Source organism: Tupaia chinensis, unplaced genomic scaffold, assembly GCF_000334495.1.
Source record: "Tupaia chinensis unplaced genomic scaffold, TupChi_1.0 Scaffold000238_1, whole genome shotgun sequence".
NCBI lineage: Eukaryota > Metazoa > Chordata > Mammalia > Scandentia > Tupaiidae > Tupaia > Tupaia belangeri.
In genome coordinates this window covers 3,973,995-3,990,426 of record NW_006159716.1, presented here as the reverse complement: position 1 = coordinate 3,990,426, position 16,432 = coordinate 3,973,995, and the positions used below count along the sequence as shown (strand labels likewise).

Genomic DNA, 16,432 nt, shown 5'->3' with positions numbered 1-16,432 from the left:
TGCGTGCGCAGCAGGAAGAGACAGAGAGATGGAGAGAGCAGAGCAGAAAGAAAGCACTCCCCACACACACACACACACACAAACATGGGGCATGACCATGCCACAATTCCTTCACTTTTTCATCTGTTGGGATTTCAGACACACATCACATGTACCCAGTGTGTTTTTCAAGACTTCAGGTCCAGGACGTAAGCCACTTAGTTAGCCAGGTGGGATCTGACTCTCTTAACTGCTAGGCTGTGGAGCCAGCTTGGGCAAGTTTCTTATATGTAAAGTGTAGTAACAGTTATTACCTCCTGGGGTTTTGTGAGAACCAGTTAGAATAAATTAATTATACACAAAGCCCTTAAGAGAGCAACCAGTATAAATGATCTCTTGGGAGTCTGGATCATGGTCCAGCAGTAAAACTCACAGCTCTAAGAGGCTGAGGAAGTCTTCCTATGGAGTAAGACTCTGGGTTCATGCCCAAAGACCTCCCTGAGTGCACTAGGCACACGCATGCCCAGGATCTGGGGCTGGCTGAGGCTGGGTGTGGATCATGGTGTTCAGACTGTGCTGGTGGAGTTGTATCTCTGCTTCTCTGTCATTCTCTCTGTCACACTTGCTCATGGGAAAAGTGAATATAACTTTAATAATCCCTCAATGCAGATTTACAGATTATTGTTCCTGCTGTTGTTCTCCTTATTGGGGAAGGTGGGGGCAGACTGGATGCTGTGAGACTCTGCCTCTTGCCTACTCCATTGCAACGTCTTCCTCAACCAACCAGCATGTTTTATTCTTGCTACGAATGGACTGAAAAGCCCTCTTTGGTCACCTTTAGCTCTCTCTGTACAGCATGTGCTTCTCTTTGTATTCAGGCTTTTCCTCCCTTCTTTTGTATACCTTCCTGTTACAATCTCAGTGCAGCAGAGGGTCATTGTGTATCCCACTGGCGTCTTTTCATTTTTATGGGGACAATTTCTTTTCTAAACGTCCAGTTTCTTTCTTAGCGTCTCCTATTTCTCTCAAGGCAGTATTCCCTCTGAGTACAGAGGATGGCATGACTGTAGTGGGTGAGTCTGGGTGCTGAAGCGAAGGGCCTGGGTGCCAGTGCTGATCATAGTTTTGGAGGACCTAGTTCTGAATGCTATAATCCTAGATGTCAAAATCGCAACAGATCAACATCCCTAAAATCTAAAATCCCCCAAATTACAATCATAAATGATAAAAATCCCAAATGTTGAAAGCTGAAATCATGGAAGTCCATCCGTTCTCATGGACTATCTTTGTGCAATTACCCATAGTCTATTCCTGAAATATACTTTTTCATATGTTAAATTTTCTTTTTCTTTTTAGTCTACTTTTTTTTTTTCCAGAAAGAGAGATTTTTGTTATAGGCATGTATGATCACTGGAGAGACAGAGAGATAGAAAGCGGGAAATCACCTCCCAGGGGAATGGCCTCACCGCAATCCTCCTCTTAGGACTCCTCCTCCATTCCCCTCCTCTAGGGACTTTGGGCACACACACACACATGCACCCACCTTGAGTTTTAAGCCTCTGAGTCCGAGACTTGAACAGCAGTCCACTACATGGGTGTCCAGCAATGTAACCAATATGTCATCTGCTGGTCCCTGTTTTTTTAAGTTTTTATAGGATTTTTGTCTCACTATTTTAAGTTGTCATTATTTTGATTTACAGATTATTGTTCCTGCTGTTGTTCTCCTTATTGGGGAAGGTGGGGGCAGACTGGATGCTGTGAGACTCTGCCTCTTGCCTACTCCATTGCAACGTCTTCCTCAACCAACCAGCATGTTTTATTCTTGCTACGAATGGACTGAAAAGCCCTCTTTGGTCACCTTTAGCTCTCTCTGTACAGCATGTGCTTCTCTTTGTATTCAGGCTTTTCCTCCCTTCTTTTGTATACCTTCCTGTTACAATCTCAGTGCAGCAGAGGGTCATTGTGTATCCCACTGGCGTCTTTTCATTTTTATGGGGACAATTTCTTTTCTAAACGTCCAGTTTCTTTCTTAGCGTCTCCTATTTCTCTCAAGGCAGTATTCCCTCTGAGTACAGAGGATGGCATGACTGTAGTGGGTGAGTCTGGGTGCTGAAGCGAAGGGCCTGGGTGCCAGTGCTGATCATAGTTTTGGAGGACCTAGTTCTGAATGCTATAATCCTAGATGTCAAAATCGCAACAGATCAACATCCCTAAAATCTAAAATCCCCCAAATTACAATCATAAATGATAAAAATCCCAAATGTTGAAAGCTGAAATCATGGAAGTCCATCCGTTCTCATGGACTATCTTTGTGCAATTACCCATAGTCTATTCCTGAAATATACTTTTTCATATGTTAAATTTTCTTTTTCTTTTTAGTCTACTTTTTTTTTTTCCAGAAAGAGAGATTTTTGTTATAGGCATGTATGATCACTGGAGAGACAGAGAGATAGAAAGCGGGAAATCACCTCCCAGGGGAATGGCCTCACCGCAATCCTCCTCTTAGGACTCCTCCTCCATTCCCCTCCTCTAGGGACTTTGGGCACACACACACACATGCACCCACCTTGAGTTTTAAGCCTCTGAGTCCGAGACTTGAACAGCAGTCCACTACATGGGTGTCCAGCAATGTAACCAATATGTCATCTGCTGGTCCCTGTTTTTTTAAGTTTTTATAGGATTTTTGTCTCACTATTTTAAGTTGTCATTATTTTTACAGTTCTCTATTCTATATATTTCATTATGATATCTTTTCCAATACTACTAGTGGAAATAAAAATTACGTAGAGATTTTTAGAGAGTTCTAGTTCATTTCACCAACTGTTTTGCAAATTTGACTCTGCATTACCACGATATTGACTTTGTGTGTAAATATTATGTGTATACATTAAAACATTGGAACTTCCTTATTAAGTGAAGAGATATCCTTTTTGTACATTTGTATTCACGAAAGATCAAACTTCTTGAGATCTCAGTTCTTTGGGTGACTGAATATTCCATGGACACTCATGTTTTTTGTTTTTACTATATAGATTTTTTACTCAATAAATAGTCACTTCACATCACAATTGATACACTCATAATTTCTTCATTTTACAGATGAAGAAACAGGTTTAAATGCATAAAGTCCCTTATAGCTAGTAAGTGAAGCAGGAATTCATCCCAGTTCTGGGAGTACCAACCCCACGTTCTAAAGATGTGGCATGGTTTTTGATCAATTTCTTCAAGACTTAGTTTGTCCATCAAAATATTTCAAATAACTGCACTTTCAAAGCTGGGTGCACACAATCACCAATCATAATGATATTTATACATTTTGCTTTTTGACCTATTTCTTTATGAATCCAGTTTATCTGCTCATAACTGCTTTACCCTTGCAATTGTCCTTAGCATACCTCAGTGTTTGTGCTTAGAAATCGATATATATTATTATTATTGCCTATTTTATTGTGCCAAGTGGCCTATAAAGTGTTCCGTTGTATTTTTATGTTTCTCAGGTAAATATCCTTATAAAAATGTAAGTAAATGTCTCTTATTTATTTATTTTTAATTTTTTATATTACATTTAATTTACAGTGTACAACATTGCTTTTTCCAGCACGATTGCCATGCATATCAGTCAAGACAAAGACATTACTATCCACATCATCATTATCAAATAGTTTTTCATTTTTTTCATCTTATTGTTATTTATTCTCATTTTTATTTTTTTAAACATTCAATCACTATATATCATTTGGCTTGTAAAGATAATTTACCCAACATGAAATACTAGTAAATGCCTCTTTTAAAAAAAAAATTGTTATAGGGCACGTGCTAAAGAGGGATGGGGCAGTGGGGAGAGGTTTGGAGGGAATGAGAAAGCACCTCTCAGGGGGATAGCCACACCACAATCCCTTCCCCTTCACTCCCCATTCAAGATGTCTGGGCATACACATGTGAGCAATATGTTTTTCAAACCTCTGGGTTCAAGACTTGAACTGCACCATAAGCCATGTGGGATCCTACCACCTCCACCACCACACCACTGGCTGACCCCAATAAATGTCTTTTAAGAACATTTTAAATTACTTTCTTCAGAATAATATTTTTGTTATTTTGATCTTTTGGGTTTTAGACTTTAGGGATATTGATCTTAAGAGAGTTCAACATTTGCTATCTCCACTTAACATATACAGACTGTCCACACTCTGTGGTGGAGACTGAAAGACTGGAGGACATAAAAGCATTAAAAATTGTTATGAGGGACCAGCAGTTAGCGTAATGGCTATGTCGCTGGACTCCCATGTAGTCAAATGTGGTTCTCGTCCCAGACCCAGTGGCTTAAAACTGACGCCAGGCACATGTGTGTGCATGCCCAAGATCCCAAGAGGAGAATGGAGGAGAAGGGATTGTGGCGTGGCCATCCCCCTGGGGGGTGATTTCTCACTTTCTGTCTCTCTATCTCTCTTTGTCTGTCTGGCGAGTGCACGCACCCTATAGCAAAAACTTCTCCAAAAAAAAAAAATTGTTATGGACACTACAGACAAAATGGAAGGAGAGTGTGGGAGGGGAAGAGTGCAGGAAAAATAAATTAGGGGAAAAAAATAAAGAGGTAAGATATTTGTGGGACACAGATATAGTTTGTTAGCTGTTGATGAGGGTGTATATAGTATTCTCAACTGGACTGAGATATGTATCATGCGGGGTAAAATCTCTTTACAATCTAAATGATGTATAGCTATTGAATATAAATAATAATAATTTTAAAAAGAGAGAACTTTCAACATTTGGGAATATGGTATTTGGGATTTTCTTTGGGGATTATGGCTCAACCCCTCTGGCTACAAATTACAGCCCTCATTCTCTGGCTGTGTTAACTCGGGAGAGTTTTTTCCAATGATCTTGGCCTTTTATACTTCCTGGTATATCCAGTCAGATTAAATGAGATACTATCCGTAAAGCTAGGCATCAAACACACAGTAAACTTGCAGTAATGCTGACTAGTGATCGTTATGACTATTATTTGGCTACAGACTCATGCTTCCCTTTTTCTCTAGAATTTTGGATTTTTTTTTTTTTTTATAGAGAACACATGTACACACATGAGAACAAGAGAGAGAGGAGTACCCTCAACCAGGTCTCATTACACTGTGACCTCCTTTCCCCAGCTCTGAAGTTCCTCAGGAGCCAGGCCACCTGCATGCATAACTGGAATGTTTTCAGACTGGCCTGCAGATCTGAGCCCACAGAAGCTATATGGCTTCCAGCTTTGCAGGGCACTTGTGCTACCACTCTACACTGCGGCTGGGCCTGGAAATCTGTCTTAAAGAAAAGACTGAATTGTTTTCCTAACCCTCCTCATTCATTTCCTTCTCTAAGATGGCAGACAAGATAATGATATTACTATAAACTGTTACTGCCATGACTGCTACTACTGATGATGGTACTCAGTATTCCTCGGGTGCTTGCTGCAGCCCACAGGGCTGGAGGACTGTATCTTTTCTCATCTTCCTGACCAGTCCTAAGAAGAAGTCACTATTGTTACCTGCAGTTTTTCATTCCAAGATTTCTGATACTTCCTTTTATATTATATTTATCAACCTACTATACCTAAGTTCTCGATCACCAAATAAAAGCAATTAGAATTCCCACCTTGAGAGACGCAGGTGTACTTCAAGCCCTGCTCTTACCTCGTATTTCTGAGGACCCCCCCCCCAGGAAGGGGTGCCATTTTGGTAACTTGGGCATGTTGCCCACTTGATGTGGCATCTTCCCTCCCTCTCACAAGCTGCATCTCCCTTCACCCTATGCTGGTGCAAGCCTCAGAGCTGGTAGGTTTTAGCCTTTCTATCAAAGTCAAGGGCATATAATAAATTAACAAGTGAAGAAATATACTTACTTTCAAAAGGTCAACCTCACAAGTTATCAAAGAAATGCAAATTAAAACAAGTTCCATTTTTCACTTCTCAAATTGGCAAAGCCGAAAGTAATTATATATTTAATTCTGGAAAAGGTGTGGTCATTAAGCACTGCTGTCCCCTTCCACTGGTGAGTGTAAGTCAATATTTACATGTAACATAGATTATAATTTACCCTTTACATCAGCAATTCAACTCCTAGTAAAATACACTGAGGAAATCATTGAACTTGCACCAACATATTTATGTACAAAAATATCCATCACTGTGTTACTTTTAATACTGAATAATGGGAAACAACCAAAATGTCCAACAATAAAAGGTTTGTTAAATAAATTATGGTACAGCCAAATGAAAAATATTTTACTACCATGGGGACTAAGAAAGCTGTAATTTTGAGTAGAAAGAATTAAGATACAAAAGTATAGGCTAGCTCAATAATAAATATCATTCTGAATTAATACAAACTGAGACATACTTTCCAAATGCCTCTGGTTAATTTTGGATGGTGGAATTGCAGGTCATTTTTATTTCCCTCTTTAATTTTCTTTACCTTCCAAATTCATACAGACTATGACTTTTATAATTAGAAAGATACATATATGCATCTTTAAGTTTGTTTCTCTGTATATATTTCTGTATGTGTCTATATGCATGCATTTAAATTAAGCTGTAGTACTGCCCTCTCCATCCTGAGATATGAAACTGCTCTCCCGATGAGCCCAGCCAATGCTGGGTAAGAGGAGTTCCCTGGCTCCACTACAGTCTTGATGGCATGCCCACCCTTGATCATATGGACTCTGTACTTCCTCATATGCTCCTTTCCCACAGCTTCCATCCAGAGACTCAGGAACTCAGGGATTCAGGACAGAAAAGGTTTGTGTTGTTGTTTTCAATTTGCTATAGGGTATGTATACTGGCCAGAGAAAGACAGAGAGAGAATGGGAAAAAGAGAAGGCACGCCCTGCTCCAGGTTGCAATCTACAATCCCTTCTCCTCCATTCTCCTGTTGGGATGTTGGGCACACATGCACCCACTTTATTTTCCAAGTCACTGAATCAGGTACTTGAACCATGCAGTCAGCGATATGGGATCCGGAAGAAAGGGAACTCAATACTTAGTCAATATTCTGGCCCCTGGCCTCTGTCAATCACTCTGTGACCTCCTCCAGAACCACTTCCACAGTTCTGTGGCAGCTTTCCACTTGTTCCTCCCTTTCTGCCATGCCTTGGAAATGACACCTTGATCACAGCAACTTCCTAAGGCCAACATTATTGTCTCCACATCCACATGAAGACACTGAAGTTTGGGGTGTCAGCACACACAGGTGGGCGGAGTGACCCCATCTTAAAGACCCAGGGGACTCAATGAGCTGGTCTGACTCAGTCAGAGCTCAGTTGGGAAAGGGACCCTCTCCTCCCTCTTGGGCTGCTTTGGGAACCTGGCAGAGTCTCCCAGAAGGACAAAGTGCTAAAGTAAAGACAACTCAGAGGAAAATGGAACTTAGCAGAGGTGAGATGCTGAGAATGCAGAACCTGTTGGTGGGGGCCTTTGATCTAGTGAGCTTTCAACAGCATTCTAACTTTCTGATTCCATGAGCTAGCACATTGTTCCTCTCTTCTCTCTTTCTTTCTTTTTTCTTTTTTTTTTTTTTAAAAAAAAGCTAGTTTGATTCTACTACCTGCACCCAAGTGTCCAAACTAAGTCAGATATGGGGTATTCCCATTTTACAGATGAAGAAACTACAACAGATCAGAAGAATTAAATGACTAGCAAGTGGCACAGCCATGATTTGAATCCAACTCTTTCTGACCTGAAAAGCTTAACCGTGACTTCATTAGAGTCTGGGTGAAAGTCAGATGCACTCCTTGGCCTTGGAGAAGTAAGATCCTTTGGCCAAGAGGTCTATTTGTTCTTGTATGTCCTCTAGCTGGGCTTGAGACAGAAAGTTGGGAGACTCGCGCCCACCTGGGAGGCATGGTCTTCCACGCACAGCTCTTCAGGATGCTCATGTGTGCGCACTTTCCTTCTTCAGCCGGTAGGCGATCTTTTTCCTGTCTCCTCTTATCTGCATGAGTGGTGCTGTTCTCCTTGGACTCCCTCCCACAGACATTTTTGGGGAGGAGGGTACAAACCTCCCCATCATTTCCTTCCCCCCCCCCCCCCCCCCCCGGCCTGGCCCCCCGCCACTAGCTCACCTGTAAATCAGTACCTCATCGTCGGAGCAGTTGTACTGTAGCTGGTACATCTTCACCCGGGGTGCTGACTTGCTGACGGACCACTTGACCAGGGCCGAGGTAGTGGTCACTTCTGATACAAGCACTGCCCGTTCAGGGGGGCTTTTGGGAGGTTCTGCACCCCCGCTGGCTCCTCCTCCCCGACTGGTCTTGCTGGAGCCAGTGATGTCTGAGAGGCGGGACTTGGGGGGCGCAGTGCGGCTGGTGCTGTTGCTCAGGTGTGGCAGCTGGACAATGGTGACCTCCACCGTGGCAGTGGCCTCTCCGGCAGCATTGGCAGCAATACAGGTGAAGGCACCGCTGTCCTGAGAGGTGGTGATGAGGATATCCAGGGTGCCATTGTCATACACAGCGGTCCTCGAGGAGTTCCCCACCAGGCGGTCATCGGGGGCTACCCAGTGGATAAGGGGGCTGGGATCCCCGATGGCCTTGCACTTGAGCGTGGCCGCCTGGCCCTCTAGAACCAGCAGCTTGTGTGTGTGCTGGGTGATGAGAGGCGGCTCGCACACAAACTCCTCCTCACGCACGTGCCAGAAGTAGCGACCCTTGAGGCCCCCGGGGGACCCACAGGTCTCCAGGTCATCATCCCGCTCCAGCCTCCGCAGCCAAAGAAGCTCACAATTGCAATGCAGTGGGTTCCCCCCAAAACTAAAGGACAAAGGTGGGGCAAAAGGTGTGGCCGTCAGAGCAGAGGCCTGGGAGCGGGCAAAGATGGGGTCTGGGGGCAGCTTCTGCAGCCGGTTGGAGGTGAGGTCCAGGCGGGCCAGCTTCTGCAGGTCGGCAAAGGTGCCCTCGGCGATGTGGTCCAGCAGGTTGTGGTCCAGGCTCAGTTGGTGGAGGTTGACCATGCGTCGCACCGAGTCCCAGGGCAGGCCATGGAGGTTGTTGTAGGACAGGTCCAGGTCCTCCAGCGTGAGCAGGAAGTCCTCGAAGGCCTCGTCGGCGATGCCGCCCAGCTGATTGTTGTTCACAATGAGGTGCTGCAGGTTGACCAGTCCCCGGAGCGTGTCCTCCCCGAGGCTGGGCAGACGGTTGCTGTCGAGGTGCAGGGAGCGGAGACTCTCGAGGTCCAGGAAGGAGAAGGGCTGGATGTGGCTGATGGTGTTCCTGGACAGGGTCAGGTCCACCAACCCTGTCATGTTGGCAAAGTCCTGGCGGCCAATGTGGATGATGAAGTTGCCACCCAGACGAAGCTCCACTGTCCGCCGGTCGATGTCAGGGGGCACGAAGAGCAGTCCCTTAGAGGGGCACAGGGTACCCAGTGACTCAGACAGGTTCTGGCAGACACAGTACTTGGGACAGGCGTCAACCACAGCAAACGCCATGCCAAACGCCAGCAGGCCGCCAAGCAGGGTCTCCATGGTCTGGTCACTCAGGCTGTGGTGCCTGGAAGGGAGGGACACAAGGTCAGGTTCTGGAGGTAACTTCTGCCCTCACCCAGAGCTTCCTCCCTCACATGAACCCACTGCCTCAGGGAGCAGCAGAGAATGGCGGTGCTCATGCTAGGGCTAATCTCATCTACAATCCCTCTAATTCAGTTCTTTTTCCTTCGTCCTTATCACCACATAACACACTACTTAAAACATACTACTTAATTTACTCAGTTATTTATTTACTGGCTATCTCCTCTCCTTCCCTCGAGAAGGTCAGCTTCATGAGGGCAGGTACTTTTATCTGTTTACTTAACTGCTATATGGCAAGCATCTAGCAAAGTGCCTAGAATACAGGAGGAGCACCATAGATATATGTTGAATGGATGGGTGATAGCATACCAGTGGTTCATGCAATAATTGTAGAGTTTGAAAAACAAAAACGCTATAGCTGTATTTGGAAGTGCAGTTTTACCTTCTAATTGGTTCAGGTTCAGCACGAAATTAAATCAGACCATGATTTCTTATGAACAAAGACGTGGACAAGAAGAGACGTAGCCCAGAGACATGTCAGTGTGACTAGAGAACTGGCTTTTGATGCATTTTTCACCTAGGAGAACCCGTATGATTCAAGAATCTTTGAGAGGTCAAGGAAGGGAAGAAAAGGGTGGAACTAGAGGCAAAGGAATGAGCTTCTGAGCACTTCATATGTGCTGGGTCCTCTCTCTGGACCTTCATATACTTTTCTATTTGAGGCTTTAGGAACGCCCTTCACATGTACTTATCTAGGTGAGGGCTTGTCCATGACCTCATAGACTCTTTTGGGTCTTCACTCAAAAGTCACGTTCTCAGGGCCAGCAGGTGGCATGGTGGTTAAGGTGCTGGATTCTCACATGACTGACTTTGGTTTGAGTCCTGGATCCAGTGATTTGAAACTCACACCAGGCACATGTGCATGTGAGCTCAAAAATCCAGAGAGGAAAATGGAAGAGAAGGGATTGTGGTGTGGCCATGCCTCCTGGGGAAGGGGTGCACATGTGATGTCTCATTTTCCCTCTCTCTGTCTCTGTTTCTATCTCTCTAGCGACATCATGCCTATAATAAAAACTGAAAAAAATTCATATTCACCAAGACCTCTCCTGACACCTCTCTCCTATCATCCACCACTCTGCATAGCTCTCTTCCTTGTTTAGTATTTTCTCTTTAAACATATCACTGACATATTCCCTGTATTTTACCTACTTGTCTGGTTTATCATTTGTCTTCGGCACCAGGAGCAAAGGCTCAGGAGGAAGGACTTGTCTTCACTCACCACTCTATGTCCAAGACCTAAAGCATTGCAGGACATGCAGTAGGGACTTTCACATGCATGAGTACTGAGGGAAGAAAGGGACAGGAACTTGGCTCAGGTTTTTGTGTCTCCAGATCCTAGTTTTCTCACTTTCCACATTGTACTAAACATGGCCCCATTTCTGTAGTGCTAAAAACAACCAATTGAGTTAGACTTCTGGAAAATCATGCATACTGGTTGTAGCATCATGAAAACCAGCATTTCTTAAATTGCCTTCTAGGAGTGCTAATTAGGATTCTAAAAAAAGTTTTCTAAGGCCAATAAGTTGAGGAAGCACTGTCTACTTTTGCTTGTTCTTGCAAAAGCTCTGTACACATTAGCAAGTTCAGGAGAAATTCTGCTGCAGTAAAGATACTGGGTTAGTGTCTTATTTTACATTATTCCCACTTTTTATTCCATAAAGATACCCCTTCTTCTCTGAATAACCATTATTAATATCTTGAGAAAGCAGAGCTTCATAGATTTGAGGAGCACAAATGCAGACAAAATAATTGGCTAATTAATATATATATATATATATACACACACACTCATGCATATATATTAAATATAAAAAACCTATTCTGATCATATACTTGGTTATGCAAATTTGACATCCATTATTTTGTCTCTCTCTCTCTCTTTTTTTTTTTTTTTGAGAGATTTTTGCTATAAGAGCACTTGCACTTGCCAGGAAGACAGAGAGACAGAGAGACAGGAAGTGAGAAATCATACCTCAGGGGGGATGGCCATGCCACAATCCCTTCTCCTCCATGCTCCTCTCGAGATCTTGGGCATGCACGCACACGCACCCAGTGTGAGTTTAAGCCACTGTGTCCAGGGCTTGAACCACACTTGACTACATGGAAGTTCAGTGACATAGCCATTACGCCAACTGCTGGTCCCGAAGTATCGTGTCTCTTTAAGGGTCAATCCTCCACCTGAGACCCTATAAGGACCAGAGACTTTCCTGTATTTTACCTAGAAAGAGTGCTATTTGAGAGAAGCACTACTTAGTAGAAATAACAACAGCCATATTTGTCATTTTAAATTTTCTAGTGGCCATATTTTTAAAAGAGTAAAATGAAATGACTGAATTGGGCTGGCTTCATGATGCAGTGGTAATGGGCTATGCAAGAAAAGCTGGACCCAGTAGTGTAGAGGACTAGGGGATGGGGACCACATGCCCAGAACTTGTGAGGTTTACTCATATTTTTTTTATCTCTCTCTACTATTCTCATGTGAATGCATGTGTACTCAACCATGAATTAAAAATAAATTTAAAGCAAAAGCAGGACTAGCAGATGGTGTAATGGTTGCATCACTGGATTTCCATAAGTCGACTACAGTTAGAGTCCTGGGCCCTGTGGCTTAAACCTCATGCCGGGCACATGTGCATGTGTGCCCAAAATCCCAAGAAAAGGATGGAGGAGAAGGGATTGCAGGATGGCCATCCCCCCTGGAGGGTGATTTCTTGCTTTCTGTCTCTCTGTCTCTGTCTTCTTGGTGAGCACACATGCCCTATAGCAAAAATCTCTCTTCAAAAGGAAAACAGGAAGAAAAAAGAACAGGTAAAATTAATCACGCGGGCATATTTTATGTACCCAAAATATTATCTCAATATGTCATCAATACTATTATTAATTGGATATTTAACATTCTTTGATTTGTACAAAGTGTTCAAAATCTGGTGTGTTTTCTACTCAGAGCATATTTCAAATGCTCATTAGCCATATGTGGTTATTGGCTACCATATAGGACAGTGCCTGTGAACTATAGCACACCGGCCAAATAGAGGCTGCCACCTGCTTTTGTAAAGAAAGTTTTATTCAAATGCTGCCATGCCCATTCATTTATGTATTGTCGATGGCTTCTTTTCTGCCACAATGGTAGCAGTGAGTAGTTGCAGCAGATAACATGTGGCCAGCAAAGCATGAAATATTTCCTGTCTTGTCTTTCACAGAATAAAAATTGCTGACCTTTGTTCTCGAGGAATCCTTTTTCTTTTCCTCTTCATTATGGGCATTCTCATCGAAGGCTTTTACCAAAGTGTCCAGTTCCACATACTTCTGCTCTAGGCTCCCCATGAGCAACCGGCTACCCTGCCAGTCCGTGTTTTCACTAAACTCCTGCCTGAGGTGGACCAGTCCACACTAACCCAGGTCCCACCAGGCATATCCATCCCACAGGTGTCCGTACACAGAAGCTTCCACCTGCCACCTTTCTCTGACAGTGATCGTGCTCTGGCTTTTTGGGTTCCCACTTTGGTGGAGTCTAGTAGAGCAACTGGGAGTGGTCTCCACCTGCACTGGGCACTCAGGCTTTTCAGCCACACATCTGCAAGACTCATTGTGGTTGCAGAGGAAAGAGGCACTGTTTCTCTAGCTACTGCATCTGTGCAGGTACAGTTGAGTGGTCTCTTTTGTACGCACTGTGAACACAGGGACAACCACAGTCCAGAAAGCTCTTTGCTCCTTAAGCAGCAGGTGCCAGTACATGTGTGAGAGATGATGGGGAGTTAGTGTTCTGTAATTCCTGAGAAAGGCTGTCCTCCTTAAAACTTTATTTGAACTCAGCCATGTTATAACCAAACATGGCAGATGATGCAGTGTTCCAAGGCCAAACAGCACTTCCCAGCATGTCCAGGTCACGGCACACCAAAAATGACCTTTGTCAGGTGTACCTGGGTCCATGGCCAAGGCTATTCATGGCTGTGCTGGATAGAATATCTTCCATTTGTCCCTCCAAGTGCTCTCTCTGCCCTCTACCACCACGCTCTGTGTCCTGGGAGGCTGGCTCGTCTGCACGGCATTGGTTCAACACGGATGGACTGCCCACGTCATCCTTTGGGCCTGTCTATTTCTTGGCTCTGTCACCGGCCCTCTGGTAGAATGCAGCAGCAATGGTGGCAGCAGGGGACACCTGGCTGCTCTGGGACTCATACCATGATGCCCTGGAGGCACAGGACCCATTGTTTCAAACAGTTCTGTCCTTGTAAATTATGCTAAACAAACCACGTTTATATAAAAAAAAAAGTTTGTTGAGGATTAACAAACGTCTAATGAATTCCAATCTGTGATATAATAGAGCTGGGTAAATATATTTTAAGTAATCAGCACAGAAGATTACTGACAGAGAAGTGACTATTGAATCTTAATTAAAATTGTATTCTGAGAACTGTCACTTAATACATTATTCTAACAGCCAAACAAAAGGCGGCTTAAGCCCCAGGTTGGGAGGGAGAGGGGAATGGGATGACTGTGTGTAATTAGTGCATAGCCAGGGCAGGGGGCTCTGTCTTGTAGGCTGGAATCCGGACAAATGCAGGGAGGCCTAGGGCCCTCTAAACCTCTCAGAGTGGTGGTGGTGGTGAAGGGGAGCAAGCAGAGGTGACGATTAGGAAAACATGCCAGAGACCAGCAACAAAGAGACCAACAACAGTGGGCAGGACGGGCTGCAGGATTATTTGTGGGCAAAGCTGAGGCGGCCTGTGGGGATCAGAAGCAAGGTTGTGAAATGGATGCTGGTATCAAATGTCAGAATCAGCCTTCAGAGGAGGGATCCATCTGCAGAGAAGCAGGAGCTCATCTGCTCGGAATGTCTATGAGCCAGCATTGGGATGGGGAGGGCAGTCTGCTGAGGAGGAGGGGTGGACAGGAGAGCAGAGACCGACAGCAGGGAAAGGAAGGAAAACAGTCCCCCCTTGGACCTACGGAGTCCCAGAGAACCAGCCCAGTCTTGGGCATTCACCCGGGTAGGAACAGTATCTCTCCCCTCTCTCAACTGAATGTCTTCATGCAGTCTTCACAACTCCAGGCGCGCGCTGTCACTGGTGTGCAGGTGGAAGGAGTGTCCCTGCTGGGTGTCTGTAGGGCCCTTCACTGAGCAGCCTTGTGCGGTGAATGACCTGGCCCACCATACTGTGTAGCTCTGAGTAGAGCTATCCCTATTTTGACAATTAGGAAGTGACATTCAACAAGATTTGGGCCTGCCCAAACTCCCCTCCCTACCCTGGGAAGAACCACAAGGTAAACTGAGGATCGTCAGGCTCTAGGTTATGCTCAGAGCAGAGAAGTCCCCAGCACCACCCCCTAGCTCTGCCCAGGGACTCCATGTGCCTGTGGACACAGAGAAACTGGCCATCTCCACTGCAGGATTGCTTAGTAACTGGTGATGGCCCAGCTGTTCAGCCACATTTGGACACGTTTTATTTCCTGCTTAGGGATGGGCCTGGAAGAAATGCTGGTGTTCTCAGCAGAGGCCTAATTGGCTCAGAAAGGCACACCTGTCAGCCTTTGACGATAGTGCATCACATACACACACACACATGCACACAGACACGCAAGCATGTACACGCAGGCGCACACAAGCACACACACTCTCACACACACACAGAGAAATATACTGGCAGTAAATATAGAGTTGTGAAACTAGGCTGTCGGTTTGTGGTTTGTAATCAGAGCCTCCAGATGGGATTTTATATTTAAAACAAAGGGGGGAAAAAAGATAAGGACAGGGAGTGGGAGAATAATGGACATGGCAGCGGAAATGGAAAAGTTCCTGCTCCTTGGCTTGAAGACTGGAGACCACAGATTTTCCTCCCACCCCAGGTCTTCCCCCCAACTCCCAGTCCCTGGGCTCTGTCTCCCTGTCAGAACCACCTCGAGCTGTTCCAGACAGAAGAGGCAACATTTAGCAGATGGCTGGCACGATATATGTGCTATCTCTCCACCCTGATTTCCATTTAAAAGATACCTTAGCAACCAGCCAGGCGCCACCCGCCCCTGGAGCCTGTAAACCAAGCGAGTTGCCTGTCTCTGCTTCAGGTAAAAAGAAATGGCCCCTCCAGGGTGCTCCAGGGCTGGGAAAGTGTGAATTAACAAGAGTGGGAGGGGGCTGGATCTGAGGAGAGGAAGCCAACTGCGCCTTCCCCTGTAGCAGACTTCCCCACCCAGAGCACAGCTGCTCCGTAAATCTTACCACTCGAGGTGAGCCCAGGAGGGACCAGGGCTCTAGGGCAAAGGGTGAGGAAAGGCAAGGAAACTTGGTTTCCATTTGGTTGGAGAATGTGCAGACTCAATGGTGCCATAGACTCCCAGGAAGGGCCGATCTCGGGCTTCAAAGGGTGAGAAAAGAAAGGTTTCATAGGGGAGCTTTTTCTCCAAACCCCCACCCCATTCCCCGAAGGAGTAGGGATCCTTCCCTTTAAAAAGTATTTATTTAATTTTATTTATTATTATTCTTTTTCTAATTTGCTATAGGGCACGTGTGCTCACCAGAGACAGACAGAAAGGAAGAAAGAGAGAAAGTGAGAAAGCAAGCCGCCAGGTCCAGGACTCGAACCATGCTCGTCCATGTGGGAGTCCATTGCCTTACCCACCATACGACCCACTGGCCCTGGAATCCTTCTAGAACCTTGAGAAGAGAAAGGGCCAAGCTCAATGTGTGTGTGTGTTGGGGAAGGACAGATTCCTTACCCACAGAGAGCTCCCATGGTTACAGGGGGGCATAACCTTTGACCTCAAAGGGATCTTCAGATGATATATTAACAGGAGTCACAGTTTCTAGTGAGAGATTGAGAGAGGATCCCCAAGATGGCCCCCCTTGCTGCTGGAA

At 45.1% G+C, this 16,432-nt stretch overlaps 1 protein-coding gene across 1 annotated transcript in view; it reads right to left on the bottom strand.

Moving 5' to 3' along the window:
- LRFN2 (leucine rich repeat and fibronectin type III domain containing 2) overlaps positions 1–9,478 on the bottom strand; it is a 48,127-nt gene extending 38,649 nt beyond the window's left edge. The window contains 1 exon segment of the mRNA XM_027771922.1: positions 8,078–9,478. Coding sequence (XP_027627723.1) covers positions 8,078–9,477 — 1,400 coding nt within the window. The 5' untranslated portion in view covers position 9,478.
- Positions 9,479–16,432: the final 6,954 nt, after the last annotated feature.